We start from the raw sequence: 22,142 nt of genomic DNA on the forward strand, positions 1-22,142 counted from the left end.
CCACAACTCAGCCCAACAGGATCCATGGTCACACACAAGCTACAGCCCCACAGTAGTTGTGTTCAGTTTCTCTCTGGGAGTCTCTGGAATGAGAGCTACTTTCCTTTTCCATGCCCCCTTAATTTTCTCCATCTTTCAAGCCTACCTCGGCAACCTCTAACAAACAGCCACTTGGATCTTCCGCAATCCAATAGTGTCAGAAGCTGAAAGGTCAGGGCACCTGGGTATCTGGGAGATGTCGCTAATACTCCATCCAGTGTCCCTTGTCCAATAGAGTGGCCAGTCAGAGAGGAACTGAGTGTGGCTGCTCTGGGCCCAGTGTCCTCCTTCTCAACCTCTCATATCACAGATGTTAAACAATTAGAAATGAATTTGAAAGAGGAACAAATGAATGGAACATAACATGGATTCCTTAGGAGACAAACAAGTAGAGAAATAAGGGCACAGGTGGCACGGTGGTCAAGTGGTTGTAGAGTCCTGTCACATAGGTCACACTCTAGGTCTTCCCATCACTGGCCTTGAGTGAGTTGTTTGGTCTTCTGAACTACACATCACCTTTCCACACCTCATGTTTTCCATCTGCAGCCATTACGTATCTGTAGGGATCACACATCTGCAGGGATCATGCATCTGCAGGACATCACACATCTGCAGGACATCACACATCTGCAGAACATCACTCATCTGCAGGGATCATGCATTTGCAGGGCATCACACATCTGCAGGACATCACACATCTGGAGGGCATCACACATCTGGAGGGCATCACACATCTGGAGAGCATCACACATCTGGAGGGCATCACACATCTGGGGGGCATCACACATCTGGAGGGCATCACACATCTGGAGGGCATCACACATCTGGAGGGCATCACACATCTGGAGGGCATCACACATCTGGAGGGCATCACACATCTGGGGGCATCACACATCTGGAGGGCATCTATAGCATTGACAGGGTTAAGGAAGCATTTGCTAAGGAACCCACAGCTCCTTAGAGCTTAGTAAGCATTGCTGTTGGTATCCTTTTTAGCAGGAATGTTTTACTCTTCACTTTTATTTCTATGCATGTGTGTACCTGCTTGTCTCTATATGTACCATGTGTATGAAGTGCCTGTGAAAGGCAGAGAGGGTATCAGATCCACTGGGACAGTGGTTCTCAACCTTCCTAATGCTGTGAACCTTTAACACAGTTTCTCATGTTGTGATGACCCCAATCATAAAATTACTTGCTGCTTCATAACTGTAATTTTGCTGTTATGAATCATAATGTAAATATCTGATACACAGGATATCTTATTACATGTGACCCCCAAAGGAGTCATCACCCACAGGTTTTTGAACCACTGCCCGAGACTTGAGTCACAGGCAGTTGTGAGCTGCCCAGTGTGGGTGATGGGAGCTGAACCCAGGTCCTGTGCAAGAGTAGCAAATGCTCTTAACTGCAGAGCCCTGTTAGCAGGGATGTTGTTTTGATAATCCAAAGTGAGAACACAAAACTAGCATTTTCACATCTTTAAATACACCCACGGTGGAGTTCTTCAAAATCTCAACTTCATGGTGCAATAGTATAGCTGTTCTTCAAAATGTTAAAAACAGACTTCTCATATGATCCAGAAATTCAGCTGCAGTGTACATACTGGAAAGGGCCAAAAACAGGAACCTGAAGAGATGTTTGTCTGCCCTTGTTCTGAGCAGCACTACTTAGAACAAAGAACGTTTGTGGTAAAACACACACACACACACACACACACACACCAGAAAGCACCAGAGTACACTGCATATAGAGCCCATCTGAGTCCTGTAATTGGTTTTTAAATGTCTATCTCCGTTTCATGCATGTACTGGTTTGCAACGCACATCGTGTTATCTTAGTTTTAAAAAGTGTATAAAGCATTGTATAAGTTATTATATCTGAAACATACAACAAACAGGGGTTCTCAAAATGTCAGACCACAACACACAGCAATACACACACACACTAACGTGTAGAGTAGGAAAGAGAAGAAGGGGACGGGAGGGAGTGTTTCAGGAAAACACTTTTCATCACTATACAAACGGAACAATGCTATTTCTGTTTTGTTTTCTGAAAGTTTTGGCTACCCCCAGTTGAAAGGCTTTGACTACTATAAGATCCCATTGTTGAGCGAATGCCTTATAGGATGAGAGGTATTCAAAAACCTTGTCAGCAAGGTTATAAGGATGTGGTCTTTCCCCATCACCATGCAACTCCATCAGGGTACTATATACATACCTAGGAGACTTGGGGTCCCCATCTTTGCACAGAAATGCCTGAGCATCTTCCATGGATCTTCCTTGGTAAGTTAATATGGGGATTGGTGTCTTCAGAACTCCTTGAGAATAAAGACAATGGGTAGTCACATCAGTGTTGGGGCTGTGGTGTGCTTTTGAAAAGTATCTTCGGATAGTACTATACCCATTATTGAGTGGTCTCCTTCAATATGCTTTGATAGAATTCAGAGGAGCACAGGTTTACTTTTAGTTCTGACTGAACTACATAGTTGGCAGGGGACGGAGGGTTGAACTGGACCAGTATAGACCTGGAGATGTGTGGTGTGTCAAATGCTCCATAATAAATCTCCATGTCAACAGAAGGTCTGTTCTGGCCCACTGCCAGAACAGCAAGATACTGTGTACTGTTTAGATGCCCAGATGACAGGGGTCCCGCACTTGACATGAATGCTCACATTTAAATTTCATAATCATGTTCCATAAAGTGATTGTAACTTTTCGTTTTATAGAAGAAAACGACGCTCAGATACCAAGGATGTTGATCAGAGTCAGGTACAGTATCTGTGCTGGTATCACAGCTCCAGTTCTGTCTTAGTTCTAATTTTTGTTACTGTTACCGAAGGCAATTTCGGGGAAGAAAGAGTTAATTAGCTTACAACCTTAGTCTGCAGGCCATCACTGAAGGGAAGTTGAGGCAGGACCTCGAGCAATTACATCATATCCACAGTTAAGAGCAGAGAGAAATGAATGCCACACACTGCCTGCTTGCCGCTAGCTTCTTCCTTTTTTATACCATCCAGGAGCCTCTACCCAGGGAATGGTGGTGCCCACAGTCCCACACAGACATGTCCACAAGCCAACTTTATCTAAATCCTCAACTGAGATTCTTTTGTCAGGTGACTCCAGGTTGAAGCAAGTTGACATTTTAAAACCAGCCATTGAGTTCCTACTCCCAGACCTTACTAGTTCCCTCTCCAAACAAACATTCCTCCAGAGAAGACCAGTAACAACTGAGGCAGAGTCCCAGAGACTTCGGTTAGTGTGGGGCCAGGGAGTCATGGGAGGTGGGTAGCAAGCCCTGAGCAAGACTGAGGTCGAGGTGTGTCCAAACCCCAGAAGTCTCCTTCTGAAATCATCTGAGTTAGATTGCTTTCCCACTCCACCCTTGGCCTGTATGTCCTGGCACATGTAGCCCTGCACCCCACCCCCCTTTGCACTGCCCCCCCCCCCACCTCCAAGAGGTCACATAGCCCTCTAGCCAGGTTAAACTTTCTCTCCCCTTATAAGGTCCAGCAGCACCTGGAATTCCTCTTTATGCAAATGAGGCATCCCCAGTACCCTGGCCTGGACCAATAATGTACACTCACCCAAAAGCCCCTGTTCATCCCTTCCTGAGCTGTCTCCTGAGAGTCTGTTCTCCCTGTGCTACGCTCACAGCTGCCTGTGAGTCTCTTTTGCTCCTGGTCTTTCTGTCTCACTTCTCTGCTCAGGACCCACTGGTTGCGATTGAGGCCATCAACGGCAGGTTAATACTTGTATAGTAGTGATTACAAAGTGAAATTGATTGTTAAAAAAGAACGTTTTTGTGATTACACAAATAACACATATTATTGTAGATTATGTGAAAAATACTACACATATCTCCCCAAATGAAATTCATTTGGTTTTTCATTCATCTTGCTCTCAGCAGCTTGGGGAAGAATCCTGGCTTATTCACAGGCCCAGGGCAAATCTTCAAGAAGAAGGAAAGATGGCCAACAGGGAATCTGGGGTGGCACCACGATGGTCAGTTTCCTGGCTGGGGTCGGGTGCTAGTGGGTGCTGAGTAGAGCCACCCCTCACTTCCCTGGCTGTACTGCATCAGACGCTAGTCAGGGGAGTGGAAGCCCAGCCAGGCAACATGAGCTCCGTATCTGAGAAAGGACACACAAAAGCCCTGTCAAGGTGGGTCAGAGAGATGTGGCTCCCTCCTCGGAGCTACGGAGTACAGTCCTCGCTGGGCATGAGAGGGGAGAAGGGATTCTGTCTTTTTTTCCCTCTGGGTCATTTCCTAGGCCTCAGTAAAAAAGGCTGCAATAACAATCATGAACAAATCCACTTGCTGCATTTGCTTAATCCAAACAAAACAAAAGTTTTAGGTTTGGCTGTGGTGATGGCGCACACCTTTAATCCCAGCACCTGGGAGGCAGAGGCAGGCGGATCTCTGAGTTTGAGGCCAGCCTGGTCTACAGAGTGAGTTCCAGTACAGCTCCACCAGGGCTACACAGAGAAACCCTGCCTCAAAAAACCAACCAAAGAAAGACAGAAAGAGAGAGAGAGAGAGAGAGAGAGAGAGAGAGAGAGAGAGAGAGAGAAGGAAAGTTAGTTCTACAGAATCCAATAAAGCAGCTATATTTTTTAGCCAACCCAACTGAGCTCCCAGGAGAAGAGTAGGGCACAGCGCTCGCTCTCTCTCTCTCTCTCTCTCTCTCTCTCTCTCTCTCTCTCTCTCTCCTCTCTATGTATAATTAATGCTAAGCATAGCCACAGAGCAGAGTCAGGTGGCACCTTCTGTTGGCCCTGGAGCAGAGTTTGACACGGTCACATGTCCTGTGGTTTTCTGGTCTCACTTGCTGATCTGTCTAGGATCCCTTGATGCCTCCTCTCCCTTCTCCTTGTGAGGGACCCCGAGGTGAAATCCTAGCTCTGTCCCTGTTATCCCCACAGTGGTCTCCCTAGAGCTTCCCCTGTAGAGGTCACATGTAACTCTGGTCTCAGCCTCCTTTTTCAAGAACAACCTGCCTCTATTCTTATAACACTCTGGTTGCCCTGCAGCCAAGGCTTGAGATGGGGTGTGCAGGTGGTTTCCTGGGAGACAGAGCCAAGAAGCTGAGGGAAGGGGTAGGGAAAGTGAGGAGGGGATGTGTGTACCTTCGAGTGTTCACTAAGATCTATGTCATGGGGTTCTGGATTGGGTTCACATAGCTTTAAATCTCCAGAGCACTGACTGGTGGTGCTGGTGGGGACTGGTCATCGCGTGGACAACAGTGGTTGAGTAGATCACCTGGACCTTCTGGAACCTCAACATCTTTTTCTATAAAATGAAACTCTTATTGCTTATAACAAAGTTTTTCTGGGCTTGGAGATTAAAACAGCCTGTTACGAGGATACATCCTGGAGCTGGGTATATGCCTGGAGGTCGGCACATTGATTTCCTCCAGTCTCCGCCCATGAAGACCTGCTTGGGGAAATGGCTTGACCCCACGTCCCTGCTCACCTTGCTTAACAGCATCTTCAACAATCTTCGTATGCAAGTTCAAGGCTCTCTGGTCTACTACCATGGTGGTCTCCTTCCCCAGAGCCTGTAGGAAGGCAGCTAAGGCGATGGCTCCTGGCGGGCCATCTGTCTCTTCTGGGGGCTCATGATTGAAATGTGTTGGGAATCCAGTGGTGACCAGTATGGAGCGGGCATGAGACAGTGACAGAGCAGACTGCAACAACTCATCTTTTAGGAGTAGGTGCCCGATTCCTCGGTTACCTAAAATCACAAAAGTAAAGTAACATGCCTAGCTGATTGTGTTTAAGGTAGATTCACTGATGGTTGGTGTTGGTTTTGGACCAGAAGTCATATGGAGGGGTGTGGCAGTCTGACCTGTTCATATGCATTCTTGTCTCTCTTAGCCTCTCTCTTAGCCACAAGACTGGCTTGGTCTCAAGGCACATGAGGAAGTGATGCCCTGCTGAGCCTGGCCCTGTACTTTCCTGTGTCTCTCCAAACACACCTACCCTCTTTTTGTCTGAAATTATGATTGATAATTACAGCAGGTATGATGGCAGAGCTGCTGGGACCCCAAGTGGCTGGGTAAAGCGGGGTCCCTCCCTGTTGACCCAAAACACTCTGAAGTCATGCTGTGAGCTGTTACAGGAAGGTGACACAGGGAAGGTGACACAGGCTTCTGTGGCCTTTGAGCAAGCATGCTGAGGCTCATTTGTTAGACTAGTTTAGCAAAACCTAACTAATAAAACAATATATAAGGAGAAAATGGTACACATTTATTGGTGAGTCCTTCCTACAAGCCCAAGACAGGGTTTGCGGTGTGATTATTCCAGGAGATGACAATCCTGGAAAATGTAGCAGAAGATGAGACCCAGAAAACCAGTAAAGGATTTACTCACTTGTTCATTGGCCTCTGTCCCCTATTGGGAGAGGCTTGCATATTAGGGTGTCAACCACGCTGCACCTCTGGACTGTGCCTCCTATAATAGAGGCATATATTGACTGCCCTCTAGTGGCGAAGTTGAGCAACGCCTCTGTAGAGTAACGCCTCTGTAGAGTAACGCAGTCAGTCCCAAGAGACACTGATGAGGGGCAGTTAGTCCTAAGGGTGCCCATCCAACCTGCTGAGCAACACTACTTCCTGACTCTTGTTCACACCAGCATGCCTCTGTCTACCATCAGGTAGACTCCTACACAAGTGCCATAGGGAGGCAGACTGTGACTCAACGTCCACTCTAGCCGAGCTGTCTTTAGAGCAGGCCGAAGGGACATAGAGGGCACAGAAAACACAAAGAATGCTCCAGACTGGGAGTGATTCCATACAAGGCTGACCAAGCCCATTCAGTCAACAGGTTTTCCAGCACAGGAGTGAGGATTAAAAGAGACAATTAGACAATATTGCAGCGTGACCCCAGCCAGTTCTGAGACTGAAAGCTGAGGCGGGCTTGTTTATTCCCACTTTCCTTTTAAACCCTTTTAATTACATGCAAGTATTTAGGTCATTTCTAGGTTGAGGAACCAACAATACAATAGATACAAACAGTCAAGAAACAAACAAGGCAATAGACAAAGTCACACAACCTCCCCCCCATCACTCTTGCTGTTTTTAAGGGCTCACCAGGATGACAAAAATATCTGAGCCTACTTCCCTGTCCTAGCCCACAGTCACGTTTATGCCTGAAGCCTATTTCTTTGTTCTAGCCTAAGGCTTGGAGTCCTGACTGAAATTACTTCTCTGTTTTAGCCTAAAATTAGATTCCTGCCTGAACTTACTTCCTTGTCTTGGCCAGTGTCAGATTCCTGCCAAGCAGCCCCAGAAGTTCTCCACACAGGACCTGAAACATGATAGCTCTGTGTTCTTGGTCCTATATTTGGGTTCTTCTACATGGATAACAGGGAGGGTAGCCTGGATAGAGGAAAGTCTATGGGGACAGAGACTCCCACCTACTGGTTGTTAGAGTAGGGACTGGAAGTTGGGTCCTGGAAGGTGATTTTTGTTTTCTCTGACATGTTTTACAATTCTCTCATTCTGGTGTCTGGCATCCCAAATAAAGTAGTCACAGGTATGTGTAAAATTTAGTGAGAAGGGTGTTTACTGTGGTACTGTTTAAGGTGCCAGTGATGGATTATTAGTCAAATGGTGGCACGCTCACACAACTGATCCTTTAAAATATTGTAAACTGAGTGACTCATTCCCATGGTCCTAGCTCTCCTCCAGGGAGACTGAGGCAGGTGGAATTGCAGATAGTTCAAGGCTAGCCTGGGCTATAAAGTAAGACTCTGTCTCAAACAAATAAACAATATGTAGATGTCATGGAAATTATTTCATAATATGGAAAGTCATTACAGTTTATTTTTAAAAGTCTTAAAATAGTATCATGATGGAGTTCCAGTACATATATTCCTGTATGCAAGGATTTGAGATCGAAAAAAGGACTTTAAAGGTAAATACAAGTCTATCAATAATTTATTGACTATAATGAATTCTGGTATTTGAAAAAAGTGTGTGGATAGGTGTGTGTGTTTATATGTGTTCTTATGCATGTGTGTTTGCGTGAATGTGCACATGGAGACCAGAGATTGATGTCATGAGTCTTTGGTTGCTTGTTCCAATTAATTTAAATAAAAAAGGTTATTTTTTGTTTTTGTTTTTTTTTGAGGCAAGGTTTTTCTCACTGACCCTGGAGCTCACCGATTTGGCTTGGCTGACTGACTGGTGAGCCTCAGGGATCCTCTTGCCTGCCTTCTTAGTTCTAGAATCCCAGGCACACACTGCTGTGCCATGCTTCTTATGTGTGTGCTGGGGACTGAACCCAGCTCCTCCTCCTGCCAACCTGGTAAGTATTTAACTAACTGAGCCACCTCCTCAGGCTCCAGGATTCGGGTAAATTTTATCGCTTCTTCACTTTCACATATTTTCTTCTATGGGACTTAATTTTATTAATTATTAGATTCATTTTTTGAGACAGAGTCAAGCCCCAGGCTTGAATTAATGATCCTCCTGCATTTAGGAGGCTGAGGGATCAGACACACACACATCACCACCCTGGCTATTTTCATGTATTTTCTGATGTTCCTACAATGAACATGAAGTACTGATGACAAGAAAGGAGAAGATTAACAGCATTTTGCACAATAAAATCGAGTGTGACATGTCTCATGGAGTCTGATGAGTAATATTAAAGAGAGGGTGGGGGAGGAGAGTTTGGGCAACTGCAGGCCATGCATAGAGATGATGGTTTTATTACCAGGGCAAAAACCATTACTATAAATCTTGCATCCTCCATGTCCTCCAGACACATAATATGCAAGTCAATGTCCTCTTAAAAATGACTGAGTGCCTCTATTAATAAGTTCGGTAAATAGTGCCCAGCGCACTGCACACCACCGTTAATCATATCTGCTTATTCGAGTGGGAAGCAAAACCATCTATTGTTCTTGCAGATTAAAGATGTTTTTTCCTAGATAGAATCAGCACATCAGACAGTCATCAATCTGCCTCCTCTGGGACTCATGCTTCAAGCCCCACACCAGTCTGCAGGAGCGCCAATGGAAGGCAGGTGTTGTGTCTGACCTCTCTGCTCATCCTTACAAAGCAACGGGTGACCAAGGGGGCTGTAAATTTGCTCTTGGCTCCTTTTTTTTTTTCAACCCAAAGCTAAGTACAGAACTAATAATTCATCTTTCCTCATAGCTCTATGTTAAATGGGGGAGCCTTGAGCTTGGGGAGGGAGAAACTATTAGAGAAATAAAATTAAATATCTACCCAGGAAAGTAAGGAAGTACCCTTTTTAAAAACTACATGTTTAAATGTGCCTATGTATGTGCTACATGCATGTCAGAGATCAGAGGGCAACTTGCAAGAGTTGTTTGTTTCCTACTGCATGGGTCCTGAGGATCAAAATCAGGTCACCAGCTTGCTGGCAAGTGTCTTTATCCACCGAACCATCTCACTGGCCCTGGAACGCTCTTTTTGATTGCCCAGGCAAGAAGATGGCACACCATATAAGACTCTATGTACACATGGCATAACACGTCCTCTGGGGTGTTTCTGTGGTAGGCATATATGATGAGTTTTCTATGTGTTCATATGTCAATAAAACCTTAGTCTCCACAAAATGAATGAACAGAGGAGTCAACGAACCAAGAAAAAGCCACGTCTGGCGGTTTATCAGGAAGCTTAATGATCATTATTGTCCACAACCTCAGGGTACAGAAGCAACCATTTCTAAGTGAGACTCCCTTGAGTCTTCTGGCCGGCCAGCAGGCCTCATGAGACTCTGAGAGGTCACTGGACTCCCATGGGGTCAGTTTCCCAGCACTGTGAGGCAATGCTCTCTCTAGACTGTCTTCAGAGGCAGCTCTGGCTGGTTCCTGGGAGTCTCCTCCCCAGGCTGGCTTTGCCCCTCTGTGCCCTCTGGGTCCACCCACCAATCCCAACATCTGTTTGGGAAAACTCGAGTTATTGAGGCATTGGGAGAGGCCATACTCCCAGACATTGCCAGATATTTGAGGCGTGTCTGCCCTCCAGTTTTTGGAACACACCTTGTGAGAAGGTAGAGGGAGAACGAGCTATGAGCTAAGGAATGCTAGAGAACTCTTTAACTGCGCAGGCAAGAAAATGACACACAGTTTATATTTCAGAGTCTAATATACACAGCATGTACAAACCACGGGCCAACAGAGTCAGCAGAGAAGGGTTCAACGTCTTCCCCAACCACCTAACGGGAATGTGAACTGGGTATTTTTTAAACTTTATATGCTTTGGTTTCTTTTACTAAATGAAGCTAACAAAAACTGTTTCACAGAGACACCAGCGCATTTATTAAGACAGAACGTGCGTTTACCGATGCCCAGCAGGGAGTAACTGTAGCATAACTAATGTTCTTGCTATTTAGAACAACCCTGGCAGAGAGGTGTATTTGTCAGTAGATCAGGAAACTGAGGCAAAGCCACACAGCAATTGTCTCATGAGAATGGACCATAGCACTAATTGTACCGTACAGAACAGTGGGTGACCTAGCGCCCTCTGCTGGCTACCTGGGATTAAAACGTATTCTCCCAAATGCATTCCAGCCTGGAAGGGAAAAGCTTTCAACCAGCTCATGTATAATCAGCAAGCTCCCTGGAAGGTTCTACCAGCCTTGTCCCACGCTTAGAAAGCTGGTAGCCTACAAGCTGTAGAAAGGCAGCTATTTCCCTGAGATGCAATATACAGTATAAAGTCAGGCTATACTCTGCTGTGGCAAGGTAGCTGCCTGGCCTCAACACTGGGATCCCCAGATAAAAAGTAATCTTATGTCTTCCACTGAATCCTGATGCACAGTGCTAAAAGTGTGTGCGCACAAGCGCGCCTGCACACACACACAGACACACACAAATGTGTGCTACCATACCTGAAGTTTTGCGTGGGATTTGGGGTTCTGAACTAAGGCCCTCATGCTTGAGCACCAAGCACTCCACCCACTATCTCCCCAGCCTTGAATACCTTGTTTCTCACCTGGGTCTATGGTGATTGTGGACTCTAGCTCTCTGACCTTTTGAGCAGCAGGGGCTGACACTATGCTGTAATGCAAAGGGTCTTTGGAAATGGCGTGGACTTCTGGAACCATCTCAGGAGTTAGACAACCAACTGGAAACACTGTGTTCTTCGGGACCCTCACTGTGCAGCCTGGAGGGCTGGTGAAAGCCAATGGAGCCTCTGCAACACACAACAGAAGGGGCTGTGACATCACCCTGCCAAGCCCAATCCATTTTCACTCTGTCCAGTGTGGAGAGAAAGATGGCCCTGGCACCAACCCTGTTAATAGAATTCGCCAGGCTGTATGCTGGCAGCATGGTCAGAATAAACTGGCATATGGCTAGACCAAGTCCTATTTAAACAATTGCCCCCACTTAGGAAAGTGGAGGTGAATGAGGTGGAAAGTGAGGTACAGCCACAGCTGGACCGTGAGCCCTGTCCATCACAGTTATGGATGTCAGAAAGCACAGTCTGAAACTCTCAGTGCATGAAGCCACTCGCTTGAACTTGTAGCTGATGTTAGATTGGGTATCCTCTATATACAGAATTTCTGTTTTCTCACTTATATTTTCTTTCTTTGCTTTTCTTTCTTCCTTTCTTTCTTTCTTTCTTTCTTTCTTTCTTTCTTTCTTTCTTTCTTTCTTTCTTTCTTTCTTTCTTGTTTTTCGAGACAGGGTTTCTCTGTGTAGCCCTGGCTGTCCTGGAACTCACTCTGTAGACCAAGCTGGCCTTGAACTCAGAAATCCACCTGTCACTTATATTTTCTTAACCCCTCACTCCCCCACTAGATTACACGAGCATCGTCCTCAGAGGTGGCTGCATCGTGGAGGATGCAGTCAAGCTTCTACCCTTTCTACACATGTCTGTCATGCTATAAAACAATGGCCATGGCTTGTCTGGTTGTATCAGCATTAAGCTGGGAAGTGCAGGTACATGTGTAGCAAAGTGCAGGGTACAGATTAATATATTAATAGTAATGGTTTGCATTATTGAGCCGGCCATTGCATCTTCTCCTTGTCCTTGTGTCTGGCCTCTAGGTGCTTGCTACTTAGGAGACTGAGCCTCCGTCTTCTGCCTTCCTTGGTATGGCTTTGTATTTGTGTGCTTCTCACCAGGAAGCACCGTTGTTTCTTTTCCTCGGAATTCCACATAATGTCTTCCGTGTAACAGGTGTTAAATAAATGTTAACGGGAGTTGAGTAAATGCTACCCTGGATTTCACAGAAATTGTAACATTTCTTGGGTTTAATAGGTAGAGTCAGCCAACGTTCAAAAGGATTGATAGATGCATAAACTTTGTGATTCAGAAAGGCAACAATATTAACTGAAAAATGTTTTCCTTTTTTTTTCTTTTTTTCTTTTTCTTTTTTCCACTGTCTCGGATGGCACCTAAAAAGTGGTCCCTTGAAAGCCAGGTACACACGAGCAGCAGGTTCAGAATGTGGCAAAAGGCTTTGTTCTCACCAGCTGTAGGGGTGTGGTGGTTTGTATATGCTTGGATTAGGGAGTGGCACTATTAGAAGGTGTGGCCTTGTTAAAGTAGATGTGTCACCGTGGGTGTGGGCTTAAAGAGCCTCATCCTAGTTGCCTGGAAGTCAGTCTTCTCCTAGCAGCTTTTGGATGAAGATGTAGCCCTCTCAGCTCTGCCTGCACCATGCCTGCTTGGATGCTGCCATGTTCCCACCATGATGATAATGGACTGAACCTCTGAACCTGTAAGCCAGCCCCAATTAAATGTTGTCCTTATAAGAATTACCTTGGTCATGATGTCTGTTCACAGCAGTAAAACCCTGATTAAGATAAGGGAGCATGGAGCAGGGAATTCATTGCAACTAAAACTTAGATGGTAAGGTGTGAGAATGGTTCATTCAACAATGACTGGTGGTGGCATTTCTTCAGATTTAAGAGGGTTGGGCTGTGCTGGGGGATCTACTTTACAGGCACATGCCATGGGACAGCAGGGGAGCGGAGAGCCTGCTGTGCTGGGGGATATTTACTGCCTGTGTGTAAGCACACCTGCCCTCCCTACCCAGGCCATACCTAGGGATTTCTACAAGCTCCCTGGGGATGTAGTTTTGTACTCCTAAGGTCTGAGCTCACACCTGGTATATAGCAGGTACTCAAAGCATGGACTTTTAAATAAACAGTAGAACCCATGGACTGTGCAATCTATGTCTTGCCACTGGAATCAGGAAGACATTTTGATAGCTGAACTCACCTGAATACAGTTAAAATAAAGTAGCACTAAACCTGACTCTGTCTGGTTTTGGGAAATAGATTCTAATAACATACAGGGTAGATATCTGCCCAGCTTTAGTGCTGATTAAGGCTTAATAAAAATTGTGTGTCTTTCATCCAGGATCTCAATGATCAAAGGCAGAGTAGAAGCCCCCAATCGAGATTAAATAATTTCTTCAACAGATTGTTGATTGGAAACATTCAAAAGAAGAAAATTTATGCCTCTGGTGAAAACAAACAGGGTTTTTTTTTTTTTCTTCTTGACATTCACAGAGACATGCACAGACATGCACAGAGAGATGGCTCCAGAGTTAAAAGTATTCTCTGCTCTTGCAGAAGACTTGCGTTTGGTTCCTAGCACCCACATGGCAGCTCACAACCGCCTGTTACTTCAGTTTCAGGAGATCTGACGCCCTCTTCTGGCCTCTGTTGGTATCAGGCACACACACACTGCACATATGTAGTGCAGGCAAAACATTCATATGTATAGAACAAATACATCTTTGAAAATAGAGCATAAGAGCTATTCACAAAAACACACACATTGTATGAGCAATCACACACATTCTGGATATGAATTCACATGTGCAGGAGGCAGGCAGTGAGGATAGATACTACATACATCTTCTGGGAGAAGCTACACTTTGGTATTGAGGGATCCTGGGATTGGACCTCAGCAGATATTGAGAAACAACACTGTTGTAAGATGCAACTGTGTTTCTAGGCTTCATCCTTTGCTTTCAAGGCCCTGCTAATTTCCAAAATGTCTCAAAAAGTCAAGCTCAAGGTTGGTTCTTCGATTAGATCAAGTTGTGAAGCTTCAGTGGATGGCAAAATATTTAGTCATAGGGTTCTTGAGCTAAAAACTAGGGTTAGAATACTCAACAGGGGATTAAACTGAGCATGTAGGAGAGACACTGTAGACTCTTAGCCTATGTTTGTGTTTGTTTCCCAGCGCTGGGGGTCAGACACCAGACCAAACGGCTTTGAGCATTCTGGGAAAGTGCTCTACCACTGAGCTACAGCCCCAACTCTAGGCCTGTGTTTTCTGGGTTATTTTTAAGTCATTGATCTGTAAACCTGTGCTTTCAAGAACTCCAGACGTACTGGGGTACGTCTGAGGTAGCTCTGCCCTTGTTCCCCAACATACTGCAGCCGATGATTGCTTCCAGACTGGTCAGCTGAGAAGGCCAGAACACTGGGACGTCCTCGGGCTGACACTGCACATAACTCCCGTAGTCAGGTTTGGAAAATGCCTCGATTCCCAAAAGTTCTGCAGATGGAAAAACAAAACAGAACACCCAAAACCAAACCCAGGATTCCTCTGGTTGGTACCATCCACACGGAAGCACTGAATACTCTATGGATCTTTCTCCCCACAAATGCTAGCTGTAGTATCATCTTAGATGGGAAACAGAGAAGGAAGAGGAAGGACAGGAGGAAGAGGAGGAGGTGATGATGACGAGGAGTTGAAGTTTCGACAGATCAGGATGTTCCGTAACTTAGGGCCCGTGTTGACTGATACCATCAGGCCTGACATCTCAAACTGTATGATGTGGTTTCTGGAGGGAGTCTACAGTGGGCTTAGCTCAGTACTAGCTCTGTAGCACACAGATTCCTAACAGAGCCAGCATTGTGTGTGTGTGTGTGTTCATCTTGTTGCAGACTGATCAAGTTACATAGCTGTAACCTCTGTTATTGTTTCCGGCAACCCCAGCCCTGGCTAGCAGTCCTCTACATGCTGCCAACGGGTATGGACAAGAATGACAAAGATGGATGTGTTGGGCCTAGTTTATCCCCACTGATAGGACAAGTTGGCAGATATCCCTGGATGACCCTGAGACTATTTTAGGTGAGGAAGGCCAATAGTGCTGATAGCACTTTCATAGAATGTCAGGTCTTTGATAATTCTATTGTCTACAAAGCTGGGCAAGTTCAAGTACACAGACCCTGGGCCAACCCCAAGCTCTCCTCAGACCCTCTGAGAGCTCCAAGAGGCCTAGGAAACATCCAAACTTCTGGCTTCATCCTTGGATCTGTTCATTTACTCTCAAGATAAGTAATACGCATAACATTCAGTTCAAATGCAAATTTTAGTTTTATTTATTAATATTGTGAGTGTGTGTGTGTGTGTGTGTGTGAGAGAGAGAGAGAGAGAGAGAGAGAGAGAGAGAGAAAGAGAGAGAGAAGGTGTGTGTGTGAGAGAGAGAAGGTGTGTGTGTGTGTGTGTGTGTGTGAGAGAGAGGGGGGGAGGGGGAGAGAAACATATGGTTGTGGACAACATCTGAAGCAAAGAGTCTCACTGTGACCCTCTGATCCCCAAATCCAAGGATACTTATAGGAGTTGTGTGTGTGTCACAAATCCTCGAGATAAGGCTCACCGGTCTGGCACAGTGCTACCTTAAACCTGAGGGCACCTGGTACTGGACCTCTGGGCTTCGCTCCAGTCACTCACCCCTGAGACCCCCCCTAAGAACAGCACAAGCTCCCGTGTGCTTCTTAGGCCCATGATGGGTGGACGCTGACCTGGGTCACCTATGTGGATGGGTTGTCCTTGCTGTCCTCCCATGGAGTGAGCAGCTTGCAACAGCCTTTCCAGCTTGTCCTTGGGAACAGGTCTCATTGTGGCCACCAGAGGGCAGCAGAAGCCAGCAATGGTGCCACATGGCACTGTTGTCTGATAGTGAAAATGTAAGGAGAAAAATACAGGAATCAACTCAGATTCAAGCCCCAGCACCCCCAGTCCAAGAAGCAGCACCAAGCAAGAGATCCCAGGAGCTGTTGCTGCCTGGTTGACAGTGAGTGACTCAAAACTGGGGTGGGGGACGAGGGAGGTCCTATTCATTTTTTTTTTTTTCTTTTTTAATCTATCAACATCACTTTGGCAGTCTGACACATCTAAGCTGGACAGAGTAATGTTTTAAACCACATAAAAGAAGCTTCAGAATGGCATGCTGCCCATAGTCCCAGCACTTGGGAGGCTAAGGAGTTGGGGAATTTGAGCCTTGACTACAAGGTGATCCTGGTGACACAGTGAGAACCTGCCTTAAAACAAACAAACACATAGGTGGGGCAGCAAAGAGGTGAGGGGAAGAGAAGAAAATCAAACGTCCCAAAGGAAACCAATACTATTTCAAATGTTCAAACGTAGCTATCAGAGCCCTGGAAACAGTACATTTTCCCATTAACAGCTAGAGGACAAAATGGCAGACCTGCTACCGGAGTAGCAGTGTGTAAGGTGTTTTTGAGATCTGAGAACTGCACTGTGTTAAGCTATGTGTGAGGTACTGTCTCAGCTTCAGCATTCCAGGATGTATCCATCCAACAGCCCTTTGTCGCCAACATTCAGAACCAAAGGAAATGCAAACTTTCAGCTGAGGTTTATTACACACACACACACACACACACACACACACACACGTACATGCACACACATACAGACACACGCACGCACACACACACGTACACATACAGACACACGCACACGCACACACACACACACACACGCGCACACACACACAAACACATACAGACACACACACGCACACACGAACACACGCACACACGCACACATACAGACACACGCACACGCGCACACATACAGACACACGCACACACACACATACAGACACACACACACGCACAGACACACACACACACACACACACACGCACATATAGACACACGCACGCTCACACATACAGACACACATGCACACATACAGACACACACACGCACACATACACACACACACACACAGACACACACACACACACACACACGCACATATAGACACACGCACACACACACACACGATTTCTCCACCCAGTCTCATGGGCCTCTGAATGTTCTCCATGCACCTCAGGAAGACTGCAAAGTTCTGACGGAATCAGGCAGAAGGAAGCAGACAACCCCAGGAACAGCCACTGCCTGCTCTACTTCTAGATCCCACGGGGGATGAGCTTGTCCCTGGATGCCCCAGTCTCCCCTTCAAAGACTCTGCACAGGGCAACCTGGGTGATTTTCACTGGTGGTACACTTCTTCTCCCCCTGCAGTGGGGTTTACAACAGGTTTAAACACAGCCAGGATCATGATCCACTGGGATAACCTTGGCTGCCACTTAACTGGTTTGCTGTTACCACCCTGGCAACTGTAAGATGAAGGTCTGCTGTGCTGCCAGCCCGGTGTCTGTATGACAGCACCCGGGACAGAGCAAAGGCACATGTAGGCCACTCGCAAAGCCAGGCCGGGCTCCTGGGGACGGAGACACCTCTGTTTAGGGCAGGCCATCTATCCAGGCCATCAGTCTAATTCAAGGTGGCTATAATAGCCACCTCTCTCAGGGCCCGAGGGCAGTGGGGTGGGTTGTTACAGACAAAGCTGTATGGTAACCATGGGGAGAGGGGGCAGTGGCATGTCATGGTTAATTGGCAGGCATTTATGGACACCTGTGCCTCTGTGCAAAACTTTCCTCAGTTACCACACCAGCCAAGAGCGTGGTTCTGGGACTCCGGCAGGTCCCTATCTCGCCCTCTCTAGGTCTTATTTTCTTTATTTCAGATGAGGAATGGAATGATGGGCCTGAGGCTATCCCAACTTGTACCTGCTACAAATAACAGTGGGCCCCAGCCAGTGGCCAAGGCTCTGGGCTCTGTCCTCAACCTTCCCAATTACATCAATCCAATCTCTTGTACCTTGAAGGGTAGTGCAGAACCGGGACAATATTGTTTCTGACCTGATGCAATCCAGGTCTCTCTGACAGGAGCCAAAGGGGGACACTATGACAAACAGCACTCAAGATGAAAATGTCCAGCCACTGTGGACAGGGAGGCCTGGAGGCTGGTCATTCACACAGGGAGGCCTGGAGGCTGGTCCTGATCTGGCAGAGAGAGCATTCAGACTTGGCCCAGCAGCATCTGGGAAGGAGGCAGAGGAGGAAGGACTCCACTCTTCCCACACATGACTGGTTTCAGCAGGAGGAAAAAGCACATCAACTTAGCAGGGACAGTCCCTAACAGCAGGCGTGTCCCAGGAGAGGCCACCCTTCTGCCATTAATCCTCTGTGATCACATCAAAACTGGGCTCGGTGACACCCTGTGCTTGTAATTGAGACAAGAGAGTCCTCAGGGCTCTCTGGCCAGAGCCTACCTTTAATCAGTGAAGCCCAGTAAGAGGCCTTGTCTCTAACACCACAGTGGGGCCAGTGAAATGACTCAGCAGGCAAAGGCACTTACTGCCGTGCGTGGTGACTTGAGTTTGATTCTCCAGCCCCACATGGTGGAAGGAGAAAACTCATTCCCTTAAGCTGTCTGTCCTCCAATCTCCATACATGCATTGCACTACCCAAATCACCTCGTCTCCAAATAAATGTAACTTAACAGGAAACAGAGTGTACTGCTCCTGAAGAACACCAGCTGACCACCCGAACACATATTCATATATACATGCACGTGCACGCGTACGTGCTCACACACACCCACACTCCAGATGACTTTGATTGACACTGCATAGCCATATCAGAGATGGGTAGGAGACAGGCTGACTCAGAGACTACTGGCTTTACCTGGGAGTGACTGAGCTAGAGCTGAGTTTAGGGCTTCTACTTCCTGAACCAATGTTCTCTCCACCACAGGAAACTACAAAGTCCATCCACATTTTCAAACCATTTTGCCCAGGGCTATGGCCTTACCTTGTATGCTCCTGCGTGGCCGGGACCTGCTAGGTCTCTTCTGGGGATCCCTGCCTGCTCCAAGGCCTCGTCTATGGAGAAGCTGCAGTCCATGATGAAGGTCACCATGTCCTTGAGCTGCTCTGAGTACTCTTCCAGTGAGGTCAGGATGCCTGTGCAGGTGCCAAACTCGTATTTCTGAAACTGTGGACAGATGGTCCTAGGGACGCAAAGCAGTGCTCACAGGTCCCTGGTGTGCTTGTTTGTTTGTTTGTTTGTTTGTTTTTTGAGACAGGATTTTTCTGTGTAACAGCCCTGGCCATTCTGGAACTTGCTCTGCAGACTAGGCTGACCTCAAACTCATGGAGATTCATCTGCCTCTGCCTCCCCAGTGCTGTGATCAAAGGTGTGCGCCACCATGCCCACTCAGCCAATATCATGCTTATTAAAAAGGCAGTGGAGGGAATCTCTGATTCTGACATGTCTGGAACTCTCTACGCTGGGGAACTTGGTTTTCTCTTTGGGGCTTTGCTGGTGGTCTTGAAGCATGACCTAACCAAAGCCACTGAATCAATGTGTGCATAACATAACCTGGGGGGTTCCACCCCATTCCATTTCCTGAACCTCAACGTGAGCTCAGTCAGACCCACAAGAGTAAAACAATGATGGACTTTCTGCCACAGGGGGATGCTGTTAGACCCAGACAGACTCTGGTGGCCTCTCCTGTGAGGTTGAAAGCCTCACTTAGTACAAGCCTCACCTCTGCTCACCCCAAAATCATTTGCTAGGTTATTCCTCCTTTCCAGCCATGTGCCAGGGGATGGGGTTGTAGGGATGGCCAGGGTGTGACTCCACCTTCAGACACCAGCTACACGGAGCAGCAAGTGTCTAGATAGTGGAGAAACACAGACACCCTCCTCTTCTACTGATCTACTTTGGTTTTTGAGTGTCCCCAGAGGCCCATGGACTGAATGCACCATCCCGGCCTGTGGTGGTGGTGGCAGGTACGGACGTCTAAGAGGTGGGAACTAGTGAGAGGAAGTTAGGTCATTGGTGACAACCCCCTTAAAACGAGGACGTTACTTCTCCATCCTCTGCTTTTGGAGCAGTTTGGCTCCACTCTACGTCCCCTGCTGTGATGTGCTGCTTTACCACAGGCCCAAGCTGTAGCCAGTCAACCATAGACTGAAACCTCCAGAGCAGCAAACCAAACAAACTTTTCCTTCTCTAAGATGTGTGCGTAGGGTATTTTCTCATAGTGTTGGGATGCTATAACCCGTGAAGGGGAGGTGTTGGGTCTTGAGGCATAAGTAGGAGTTTTACGGGTTGGATGAGGAGGAAAGCGCACTTAGGTAGAGTGTGCTAAGTGTGGAGGCACTGAGGATATGAAGCACGGGAGGTCTGTACCAGGAAGCTCCAAGCTGGCAGCACAGGAAGCACCAGCTCAGGCCCTGGTAGCTTTATTTTGAAGAGGCCCCTGACTCTTGTGTCTACAGAATAATAATGGGAAGCCTGTCTGGGAAGAGAGCTGGGAGGTGACCTGAGATTTAGGAAGAAGCTGAGCTGAGTCTTGAGACAGGGCTAAGGCACAGGCCACAGGCTGGCCGGCCTTGGAGACTTTTAAATTGTAGAGTCACAGGATAGGATGCAAACTTAGAAAAAAAGCCATTTTTGTGGGTGAGCAGAAGATGGCCACAGATGGAGGAGAGAGCAGGAGGAAGACAAGGAGAGTTACAGTGTCTTACAGCCTAGGTCAGAGACGAAGGGGGCTATAGCTACGAAGCTAGGGCATAGTGGGGAGGCAAAGAGGCAGGGGTCCCAGGGCTACCTATGAGACTTGGTACGCAATGCTCACCCCTTATGTGTGGAAATACACCTAGCATCCCCAGTGGAAGCCTGACACTGGCTAGCCCCAACCCCTGTATATGTTATTGTCCCCTGCATTTCTACACTTCACATTTCCTTTGTAAGTCAGAGATACATAGTAATTATAATTATATACTCTAATAAAAGTTATTTAAAACATTGAGTTGTTTATTCCTGGAATTTCCCATGCAATATTTTTAGGCGTTGGTCACCCATCGGTAACTGAAACTGTGGAGTGTGAACGGGAGCTAAGAGGACATCTGCTGTGGGCAAACATGCACAATGTGAATGGTATTTTCCTCTGGGGGTTCATGATCCGAGCATTGTCCTTCTTAATCCTGTGCAAGGGCTTTCTGGTAAGAGTGATAAAGTGACAGGTGGCAGTGCCTGTCATGGTTAATTTTAATGGTCAGTTTGACACTATTTAGAATCACATGGGAAGAGTCGCAGGCTGGCCTGTAAGAATGTCTTTGGGAGATTGTATTGATTAACTGAAGTGGGAAGATGCCTCTCCTGTGGGTGGCACCATTCCCTAGGCAGAGGGATCCTGAACTGTCTGAGTGAAGAGAGCAGGAGAGCTGAGACTGGTATTCATGCATTCCTGTATTGCTCTTGGGCCAAGCATGGTTAGTGCACACCTTTAATCCCAGGCAGCAGAGGCAGGCAGACCTCTATGAGTTCAAGGCCAACCTAGTCTACATAGTTCATTCTAAACCAACTAAGGGTACATAATGAGATCCTATATCAAAAAAAAACAAAACAAAAATAAAACAATCAAAGAACAATAACAACAACAAAACCTGACCTCTTCTCTTGACTATGGTTATAATGTTACTGGCTGTTTCAAGTTCCTGTCACCTCGATCCCTCCCCCCGCCCCCCCAATCCTGAGCTAAAACAAGCCCTTTCCCCCTTAGTTGCTTTTGTCAGGGTATTTTATCAAACCAATAGGAAATGAAACAAAGATGTAGCCCACACAATTTCTTCAGGCTTGGGGCAGGCTTGGGGCAGGCTTGGGGCAGGCTTGGGGCAGGCTTGGGGCAGGCTTGGGGCAGGCTTGGGGCAGGCTTGGGGCAGGGGCAGGCTTGGGGCAGGGGCAGGCTTGGGGCAGGGGCAGGCTTGGGGCAGGGGCAGGCTTGGGGCAGGGGCAGGCTTGGGGCAGGGGCAGGCTTGGGGCAGGGGCAGGCTTGGGGCAGGGGCAGGCTTGGGGCAGGGGCAGGCTTGGGGCAGGGGCAGGCTTGGGGCAGGGGCAGGCTTGGGGCAGGGGCAGGCTTGGGGCAGGGGCAGGCTTGGGGCAGGGGCAGGCTTGGGGCAGGCTTGGGGCAGGCTTGGGGCAGGC

The 22,142-nt window shown here is 47.2% G+C and overlaps 1 protein-coding gene across 4 annotated transcripts in view; it reads right to left on the reverse strand.

Moving 5' to 3' along the window:
* Dglucy (D-glutamate cyclase) overlaps nucleotides 1–22,142 on the reverse strand; it is an 86,530-nt gene that overhangs the window by 22,827 nt on the left and 41,561 nt on the right. For 2 of the 4 annotated variants that reach the window (XM_076921401.1, XM_076921400.1), the window contains exons 4-9: nucleotides 18,960–19,158; nucleotides 15,796–15,946; nucleotides 14,420–14,542; nucleotides 11,012–11,212; nucleotides 5,512–5,772; nucleotides 2,257–2,356 (exon numbers count right to left, since the gene is read on the reverse strand). In XM_076921401.1, coding sequence (XP_076777516.1) covers nucleotides 2,257–2,356; nucleotides 5,512–5,772; nucleotides 11,012–11,212; nucleotides 14,420–14,542; nucleotides 15,796–15,946; nucleotides 18,960–19,158 — 1,035 coding nt within the window. The remainder of the gene's footprint in view (nucleotides 1–2,256; nucleotides 2,357–5,511; nucleotides 5,773–11,011; nucleotides 11,213–14,419; nucleotides 14,543–15,795; nucleotides 15,947–18,959; nucleotides 19,159–22,142) is intronic. The other 2 variants (XM_076921403.1, XM_076921402.1) reach the window with 2 other exon arrangements.

Source organism: Arvicanthis niloticus, chromosome 23 (genome assembly GCF_011762505.2).
Source record: "Arvicanthis niloticus isolate mArvNil1 chromosome 23, mArvNil1.pat.X, whole genome shotgun sequence".
Classification (NCBI taxonomy): domain Eukaryota; kingdom Metazoa; phylum Chordata; class Mammalia; order Rodentia; family Muridae; genus Arvicanthis; species Arvicanthis niloticus.